Source organism: Oryctolagus cuniculus, chromosome 15, assembly GCF_964237555.1.
Source record: "Oryctolagus cuniculus chromosome 15, mOryCun1.1, whole genome shotgun sequence".
NCBI lineage: Eukaryota > Metazoa > Chordata > Mammalia > Lagomorpha > Leporidae > Oryctolagus > Oryctolagus cuniculus.
This window is the reverse complement of record NC_091446.1, coordinates 55,397,009-55,407,290: the sequence shown is the minus strand read 5'-3', so window position 1 is coordinate 55,407,290 and position 10,282 is coordinate 55,397,009. Positions and strand designations below refer to the sequence as shown.

At 44.7% G+C, this 10,282-nt stretch overlaps 1 protein-coding gene across 1 annotated transcript; it reads left to right on the top strand.

Annotated features, from left to right (window-relative positions):
* Positions 1-2,038: 2,038 nt before the first annotated feature.
* LOC100351091 (large ribosomal subunit protein eL32-like) lies at positions 2,039-2,545 on the top strand. Its single transcript, XM_051823858.2, has one exon. It carries the CDS (start codon positions 2,073-2,075, stop codon positions 2,478-2,480), a length of 408 nt encoding a protein of 135 aa, XP_051679818.1. The 5' UTR covers positions 2,039-2,072; the 3' UTR covers positions 2,481-2,545.
* The last annotated feature ends 7,737 nt before the right edge of the window (positions 2,546-10,282 follow it).

The following is a 10,282-nucleotide window of genomic DNA, read 5'->3' as shown; positions in this document are numbered from 1 at the left end:
CATTTCTTAGAAAAACACCCTCTTTTTGTTGTTGTACTAAGACAGGATTTTCCTTGTTCATTTTATTCTCTCCTAAGCACACGGTAGTTTTCCAGTCTCTATAAATGGAATGTCATTCTGATGGCTCATGCATGCTTGTACGGTCAGATGCTTTCTAGAATTTTCTAAGGTTTGTTTTCAGTACTTTTTTATGTTCTTACTCGCTGGCTTGTTGTCCCCACCAAAATCTCATGTTATCATTCAATCAATGATTATTTTGAAATCTCAAAAGTTTTCCTTGAGCTTAAGTAGAAACACAAGAAATATATGCTCTTGCCTTGTTTTGCAATAATCTTTACATTTTTCCAAAAATTTGTTATATAATTATTATTTAAAACTCATCTTTGAATTCAATGTTATATTCTAAAAAAAGGAATTTCATTTGTAATCATATTTAAAGAGATTGTTGACTTTAAAAAGGGAGATTTGAAGAGGCATTTTTTTCAACCTACAGATGCTTCATCTATATCTGAAAATGCTGAACAAGATGAAACTGACATGTTAGAGTTTTCTGACTCATTTAAAGGAGGAAGCTACTCCAAAAAAGCCTGGGTAAAACTCTAAATAAGAAGCAACGGTATGATAAAATCCATCTTTCCTTTGGCTCTGGAGATGACAATTTACTCTTTGTGTCTTATGCAACAGAAGAGCTTTGAATAGTACTGTGGTACCAGTTATAGTGAGGTATCATTTAAGATCAATCACTTACAGATAAAGAAAGTGGAATTGAACATTTTAAACAAGGACATGATGAGCTCTTCAAATGCCAAAAAACATTGTTAACAGCTTTTCAAATTAGAAAGGATAAATCCGTTAAAATGCCTTACAGAGTACACGGCATCTCCTGGAAAGGCCCACATAACTTAGAAATGAAAGCTCTGTGTAGTTGGCATGGCTGCACGCCTGCCAGATGAAGTTAATAAAAGAAATCATGATATGCCACTAATGATACAGTAAGACTTTCTTACTTACACAACAGCTAAATCCATTAACGTGTTTGCTCTCTTACACTCCCATTCCATGGAAAGCATTTAAGTTTCTTTTCATAAAAATATCCTCACTGGTGGGTGTGTTGCTCAGGGGCTATGTTACTGCCTGGGACACCTGCAGCCATGTTCAAATGCCTGGCTTGAGTTGTGACTTCACCACTTCTGATCCAGCTGCCTGTTAATGCACACCCCAGGAAGCTGTGGTGATGGCTCCAGTACTTGGGTCCTTACCACCCACATGGAACACTTGGATGAATTCCGGGCTCCAGACTTTGGCCCAGCTGTAATTTTTGGCAGCATTTGGGTAGTGAGCCAGTGGATGGAAGATCTGTCAGTCTGTCTCTTTCTCTTTCAAATAAAATGAAATATTAAAAATATTTTCATTGTAAAAGGTAAAATAGATGAATGAAACAACATATGTTTTTGAGTTGTCTCTTAGAGGCTGCCCTTGTGATTAGAAATATTAACTTCTATTACTCCAATTTGAATTAATGCCATTTTAGTTTCAGTAGTTTACTGGATTCTGTCCCGGTTGCTCCTCTTCCAGTCCAGCTCTCTGCTGTGGCCCAGGAGTGCAGTGCAGGATGGCCCAGGTGCTTGGGCCCTGCACCCACATGGGAGACCAGGAGGAGGCACCTGGCTCCTGGCTTCAGATTGGCGCAGCACACCCGCCATAGCGGCCAGGGGGGGTGAACCAATGGAAGGAAGACCTTTCTCTGTCTCTCTAAAAAAAAAATAATAATAAATTAAAAAACCCTTATTCCTACATATCTCCATTGAAATTGGAAAATTTGAATGTCCTTATTCTATATCATTTGAAATGTGTATGCAATATTCCATTGTGAGTTATTTTTCTACTGAAAAGATTTGATCATGAAATTGCAGAAGCTTTTTTTCTTTAGGTGAAAGTCACAACATATTTAATTAATTATTTTAAGGAGAACAATTCAGTGGCATTTAGTACATTCACAATGTTGTGCAAACACCACCTCTGTCAAGTTCATAACATTTTTAAAACCCTAAAAGGAGCCTCTCCTCGGCACCATGGCCGCCCTCAGACCCCTGGTGAAGCCCAAGATCGTCAAAAAGAGGACCAAGAAGTTCATCCGCCACCAGTCGGACCGCTATGTCAAGATTAAGCGTAACTGGCGGAAACCCAGAGGTATTGACAACAGGGTGCGGAGAAGATTCAAGGGCCAGATCTTGATGCCCAACATTGGCTACGGGAGCAACAAGAAGACCAAGCACATGCTGCTCAGCGGCTTCCGGAAGTTCCTGGTCCACAATGTCAAGGAGCTGGAGGTGCTGCTGATGTGCAACAAATCCTACTGTGCAGAGATTGCTCACAACGTCTCCTCCAAGAACCGCAAAGCCATTGTGGAGAGAGCGGCCCAGCTGGCCATCAGGGTCACCAACCCCAACGCCAGGCTGCGCAGTGAAGAAAATGAGTAGGCGGCTCGGGTGCGCATTTTATTTGTGTTTAAATAAAACCTTGAAAACCGGAAAAAAAAAAAAAAGACCTAAAAGGAAACTCTTTTTTTTTTTTTTTTTTTTGACAGGCAGAGTGGACAGTGAGAGAGAGAGACAGAGAGAAAGGTCTTCCTTTTGCCGTTGGTTCACCCTCCAATGGCCGCCCCGGCCAGCGCGCTGCGGCCAGCGCACCGCGCTGATCTGATGGCAGGAGCCAGGTACTTCTCCTGGGCTCCCATGGGGTGCGGGGCCCAAGCACTTGGGCCATCCTCCACTGCACTCCCGGGCCACAGCAGAGAGCTGGCCTGGAAGAGGGGCAACGGGGACAGAATCCGGCGCCCTGACCGGGACTAGAACCCGGTGTGCCGGCGCCGCAAGGCGGAGGATTAGCCTAGTGAGCTGCGGCGCCGACCAGGAAACTCTTCATTAAGCAGTTCTTCACTGTCGTATTCCATTTCGGGTGCCATAACAGAGCATCAAAGCTTACAAACCACAGAAAGTCATTCCTCACGGTTCTGGAAGCTGGGAAGTCCAAGATCAAGGCTGGCCTCCAGGTTCACATACAGCCATTCTCCCCGTTCTCATTCGGTGGAAGAGGCAAGAGTTACTTTGGGGCTTCTTTCATAAAGGAACAAATCCTCACGACTGAATCACTCCACAAAAGCCTGTCTCCTGATACCATCACCTCGTGGTTGGAGTTTGAATACACAGATTTCTCAAGGGACACAGACATTCAGACCGTAGCTCTCTCAAATACGTAATAGCAACAGCTCTGCCAGCATTGCATGACAGCGCACTTCCACCTTGAGTAGTACACTTTTAAGATACTTAATTTTTAAAATCTAATTAGAAGATAAAGGAATCTGTCTTAAATTACCTTTCTTTGGTTACTAGTAATGTATTTTAACTGAATTTGGTCATCCTCATATTGTCTTTTAAGATCATCTTAAAAATCATTAGTAACATTGTGAAAAATACGGTTTTCAAGACCCCTGGTGCTGACCTCCAAGACTTCCAGTCCATTGTCAGCCACGTCCTCCGTCTCCATCACCTTGGAGCTTTGTTGGCTTCTCGCTCAGATTGAGACCCATAAATCTGATGACACTGCTTCCCCCCTGGCCCCTAGGCAGACTGTCTTCTCTCCTGTCTCCCTGATCCCACTGGGCCTGAGGGCGGGCGGGGTATCCTGTTTGCTTCCAGATCCCTGGTCCCGTCTCCTACTTTAACGTCCCAGCTTTGGAGCTTGCACGTCAGACTATGCCATGCACTCACCACTCCTAGTGCAGGTGTCTTATGATCCCAAGTAACTCCTCTAACTTCTCTGAAGAGGTTGGGCCTGAATAATTCCACCCTTTCCAACTCCTCTCCTGCCCTTCAGTGCAGGCACTCTGTGTTCTGACCCCTTTTCCTCCAATGCTCTCTCTTCAAAACATAACTTTTTAAGATTTATTTTATTTACTTGAAAGAGTTACAGAGAAAGAGGTCTTTTATCTGCTGGTTCACTCCCCAAAAGGTCACAACGGCTAGGGCTGGACTAGGCCAAAGTCAGGAGCTTCATGCAGGTCTCCCATGTGGGCACAGGGGCCCAGCCACTTGGGCCACCCTCTGCTGCTTTCCCACGCACATTAGCAGGGAGTTGGATAGGAAGTGCAGCACCTGGAACTTGAAACGGCACCTGTATTTGAAGCTCGTGTTGCAGGCAGCAGCTTTCCCCACTACACCACCAAGCTGTCCCCTTAAAACCTATTTTGACTGCCTCTTCTCACAGTGTATACCTTGCCTGTCTTCCTTGGTCCCTTACTAGGGAACTCCAGTCAGACTTTCTACTGTCATAACTGATTTTTTGGCTCAGGGCTTTCTCTGGCCAATAGAGCTTACCCTTTCATTCACACATAAGGCAGAAAATGCGACGAGAATTAACCGCTAACTTGTAAGCAGCCTTTGACCAAATATTGGCAGGAGCTGGTCTATAAATATTCCAGTGCCCCCACTTTTGAGTAGAATCACTTGGGAACACATGCTACATTGCTTCTAAGAATTCCCCACGGTATTACTCTCCAGTTGACTTCAGATCCTTCTTAGTCAGCTTTTCGTGATTTTAAAAAGAGATTTACTTATTTTTATGTGGAGGCAGAGTTACAGAGACAGATAGCAGGGAGCTGGATTTGAAGTGGAGCAGCCACTTGAACCGGTGCCATGTGGGATCCTGGCATCGTGGGCAGCAGCTTAACTCACTATGCCACAGTGTCAGCTACAGCCCTTCAAGTACCCAAGGGGAGCAACTTAGAAGGGAAGGAGGTTTATTTGGTTTCTAGTTTGGAGGTTCACAGTCCAGGATGGGCAGCCCATGGGGTCAGGCACCTGGGGAGGCCCAAGGATGACGAAGGGATGACCGCATGATGAAGCAGGAAGCAGAGACACACCAGCCACACCCGAGCTTCTACAGTCAGCCTTCTCAGGAGAACTGCTTTCCAAGGCTAAAGCCCCAGTAACCCACGGGCTTCTCGCAAGGCTCACTTCTCAGATACCAACATTAGATCAAGCCCCCACTGCGAGTCCATCAACCATTAAGACTTTGGTGTTTAAAGATTTATTTTAGGGGACAGTGTTGTGGCAAAGTAGGATAATTTTCTGCCTGTGGTGCCGTTACCCCATAGGGGCAGCAGTTTGTATTCCAGCTGATCCTCTTTCAATTCAGCTCTCTGCTATGGTCTGAGAAAGCAGTGGGAGATGGCCCAAGCATTTGGGCCCCTGCACCCACGTGGAAGACCCAGAAGAAGCCCCATGGCCCCTGCTTTTGGATCAGCTCGGCTCCCTCCATTGCAGCCATTTGGGGAGTGAACCAGCAGCTGGCAGTCCTTTGTCTCTCTCCCTCTCTGTAACTCTACCTCTCAAATAAAATTTTTTTATTTTTATTTATTTTATTTTATTTTATTTTTTGACAGGCAGAGTGTACAGTGAGAGAGAGAGACAGAGAGGAAGGTCTTCCTTTGCCATTGGTTCACCCTCCAATGGCCGCCGCGGCCGGCGCGCTGCTGCCGGCGCACCGGGCTGATCCGATGGCAGGAGCCAGGAGCCAGGTGCTTTTCCTGGTCTCCCATGGGGTGCAGGGCCCAAGCACCTGAGCCATCCTCCACTGCACTCCCTGGCCACAGCAGAGAGCTGGCCTGGAAGAGGGGCAACCGGGACAGAATCCGGCGCCCTGACCGGGACTAGAACCTGGTGTGCTGGCGCCGCTAGGCAGAGGATTAGCCTAGTGAGCCACGGCGCCGGCCAAATAAATAAAATCTTAAAAAAAGATTTAATTTATTTATTTAAAAGGCAGACTTACACAAAGCAAGAGACAGAGAGAGAGAGAGAGAGAGAATGAATATCTCTGATTTTCTGATTCACTCCCCAAATGGTCATAATGGCCATGGCTGAGCCAGACAAAAGCCAGGAGCCAGGAGCTTCTTTCGGGTCTCTCACAAGGGTACAGGGGCCCAAGCATTTGGGCTATCTTCCACTGCTCTCCCAGACCATTAGCAGGTAGTTGGGTCACAAGTAGAGCAGCCAGGACTGGAACTGGCAGCCATATGAAATGCTGGCACTGCAGGCCGTGGCTTTACCCCCTATGCCACAGCACTGGCAAGTTAAGTACCCAAGACTTTGGTGTTTAAATGTCTACATGGGGTTGACATTGTGGTATAGTGGGTAAAGCTGCCACCCCATACGGGTACCAGTTCAAGTCCTAGCTGCTCCACTTTCAATCCTGTTCCCTGATAATGAGCCTGGGAAAGCAGCAGAGGATGGCCCATGTAGTTGGGCCCCTGCATTCATGTGGGAGACCCAGAAGAAGCTCCTGGCTCTACCTCAGCTGTTGCAGCCATTTCGAAAGTGAACCAGTGAATGGAAGCTCTCTCTGTCTCTTCTTTTGTGCCAAGAGAGGGTGATAAGAGGAGCTACAGAACTGTTAGATAAAACATTGACATGTCAGATGGGCTCTATTGTGGAAAGCTTTTTGGAAGCCCCCCACTAGGATGGGTTGTCGGTGTGCAGAATGGAGTGATCATGATTGCAATGGTGCTGGGGAAATCAACTACAAAGGCCACCATATTTTGTATTAAGTGAACAATCATGTATCTTGTTTTGTTCAATTTTAGTTGTTAAGAATCTTAAAATGTCTGGTTCACAATTTTTTAGAGTTTCTGAGCTGGTAGCTTAGTGCTGCGAGTCCCAGAAATGACTGCTCGTTGGATTCACCTGAAGATTTTTTTTTTGAAGATTTATTTATTTGAAAGAGTTACACAGAGAGAGAAGGAGATAGAGAAGAGAGAGAGAGAGAGGTCTTTCATCCACTGGTTCACTCCCCAGTTGGCCTCAATGGCCAGAGCTGCGCTGATCCAAAGCCGGGAACCAGGAGCTTCTTCTGGGTCTCCCACATGGGTGCAGGGGCCCAAGAACTTGGGCCATCTTCTACTGCGTTCCCAGGCCATAGCAGAGAGCTGGATTGGAAGTGGACCAGCCAGGACACAAAGCAGCACCCACATGGATGCCGGCACTACAGGCGGAGGCTTTATCTGCTACACCACAGCACCAGCCCCCAACTGAAGAACTTTAAGGAAAAAACACAACACTGAAACACTGAGACCCGCCCCCCCCCCTCCCCCGGCCAGCCCCAGGTTGCTGAGTTCCAGATCTGGGCCAGGGCCTAGGGATCTGTGTTGTAAAAAGACTTGTCAAGGTTTGGCAATCACTTCTCTAGAGACCACCTAGTTCAGTCATCTTTTTTGCACACAAAAGATTGAAACTTGAAAGGGTTAAGCCATCCAGGTATTCCTACCACATTTGCAGGGTGGTAAGCAGGTACAGTGGCACATATCATCTGGTTCCCAGTGCTAAAGCTTTCTCTGGTGACTGAGAGTCATCCTTGGAAGATCTCAATAAGGGATTCAGTGCAAGACACACACACACACACCCTCTCATATTTTGCCCCTTCTCTTACACAGGACAGAGTAAATGGAATCTGCTTGATTGCTTAATCTGCGGAATCTGTTTAGAAAGACTCGCATTAAGGAAGGTTTCATTTTAATCAGAGCAATCATGATTTTTTTTTTCTGCAGGAGAGAGAGAAAGAGATGTAGACAGGATAAAGAGAAATGATGTTGCTTTTATCTATAGAAAAGAATTTCAGCAGCTTTCTCTTAAAATTATTTTTAAACATTGTCATCTACTTGAAAGACAGAGAGAGAAAGAGAAAGAAAAAGAGAAAGAAAGAGAGAGAGAAAGAGAAAGAGAGAGAAAGAGAGAGAAAGAGAAAGAGAGAGAGAGAAAGAGAGAGAGAGAGAGAAAGAGAGAGAAAGAGACACACACAGAGAGAGAAAGAGACAGAGAGAGAACGAGTGCTTTAACCTGCTGGTTCACTCCCCAAAGCCCTTAATAGCCACGGCTGGGCCAGGCAGAAGCCATGAGCCTGAAACCCATCTGCTGTGTCCAGAGTATGCATTAGTAGGAAGCTGGATCTGAAGCTGAGTAGCCTGGACTTGAACCAGACGCTATGATATAGGATAAGGAGTTTCAAGTTATGGCTTAACTTGCTGTGCCATAATGCCTGCCCCCAGCTTCACTTTAGTTCCTTAAGAAAGTAACAAGATTCTGCCAGCTTAAAAAAGTCTCATAATCGGTTACCCAATTGTCATGCTTTATTGTGCAAATATTTCTAATTTTTTAACCCCCCTAAACCTTTGCAGAGTTTGAGGAATTCTATAAACCTTATGGTACCTACATTTTTTGATTTTAAAATTCCTTTTCCTTCACAATAAAAAATTGTTTAAACTCATCAAAATCACTTTGATTTTACACCTACAGCCAGGATCCTAACATTTCGATTTTCGACACTTATAAATGCTTTAATAGATACATGGACAGTAATTTGGTTTGACTTAAATGTAATAATTGGGCCCATTTATCTAGGCTGACAAGATTTCACTTCCTAATGATCTTTTATTGTAAATTTATTTGATTTTCTTTAATATATTATCTCATTTCTCATCGCCTTTCTTTTTGAAAAGAGTATGAATAATTTTCTATGGAATTATGACGACTTGGCTTTAAGCTGACAGCTGAGAAGCAGTGAATATCTCCACTCTTTTAAACAATTTATATAGTTAGATAACAAAGTCTAAAGAAGGAGGAACATTAGCTTATCAAGAAGTTATTCTGAAAAGACACAAATGATTATACTTTTAGGAGCTCCTGTTTCATTTACAAGAATGAGAACTGAGATAATCAAGTCATCCTGACTCCAGTTCTATATTTTCAACTACCTGCTTGAGCTCTGTCTCAATGTCACACATTTAATTCACACTCATCATTTAGTCGTAAAAACCAAACTTACGGCGGGAGGTCTTTGGCACAGAGGTTAATCTCCAGCATGGGTATTTGCATCCTCTCAGAGTGCCTGAATTTGAGTCCTGGTTCCACTCATTGAGCTTCCTGCTAATGTGCACCCTGGGAGGCAGCAGGTGTTGGCTTACATATGTGAGTCTTGGCCACACACGTGGGAGTCCCAGATTAAATTCAGCTCCTGCCTTCAACCCTGGCTATTCTAAGTCATTTGGGGAGTGAACCGGAGGATGGGAGACATCTCTCTCCCTCTGCCTTTCAACTAAAATAAATAATATAAAATCCAAACTTGCCTTCTTTTCTTGAAGATGGTTCCTCCTCCAGTGTTTTTATTTTCATTAGTCATCTCACTGTCCACTCCGAATAGCTGCTCTATTATGATGTCTTGACTTCTCTCCCTTTCAAATAGCTCTCACAACTGTGCCCACTTCTCCAATCTTTTGACTGTGTCTACATGATTCCTGTTTGGGCAACCACTACATTCCTCAAACTGGCTTCTATGCCTCTAGTTTCTCCCCAAATCATCCACCATCTGTGCAGGCGCACGAGTGATTCTCGTGGAAACATCAATCCGACTTAACTCCCTTTCTGTATTCTCCAATGGTTCTCTGTTGCCTGCAGAATTAAGGGCACAGGTGAAGTCCTTCAGACCCTGATTTTAGCCACGTTATCCAATTATCCAATTCATCTTCCCCTTTGCCTCTCCTCCTCTCACAAACTCCCTTACATCTTTTTTTTTTTTTTAAAGATTTGTTTGTGTATTATTTGAAAGGCTGGGAGAGAGAGGGGAGAGAGAGAGAGAGATTGAGGGAGATCCTCTAACTATTGTTTCACACTCCCACCCCCATCCTATGCCTGCTTCAGCTGGGGCTGGGCCAGGCTGAAGCAAGAGCCCTAAATTTTATCTGGGTCTCCCACACATGTGGCAGGGACCCAAGTAACTTGAGCCATCACCTGCGGCCTCCCAGAGCGTGCATTAGCAGAAAGCTGGATTTAAAGCAGAGCAGAGACTTGAACCCATGCACTCTGATGTGGGATGTGAGCATCCCAAGTGGAGTCTTAGCCACTGTACCAAGTGCCCACCCCATCTTTAAAGAGAAAACTCAAACATCACCTCATTCAGTGATGCCCAACAGAGGTAGCCACGGTCTCCACTGAGTACACTCTGTGTGTGACTCTACGCCATGATTTATTCCTTGCTAGAATTGTCCATTTATGTCTTTCTCCCTCACTGGACAGTAAGATCCATAAGGGGAAGTACTATATTCTCTTCATTGCTTCCTCAATTCCTAGTGCAATGTTTGGAACATTATAATTACACAATTACATAACTAATTATTAATTGAATGAAGAGTGGAAAGACTGAATAAGTTTCAAGGAGCCATTTAAATTGCTTTCTT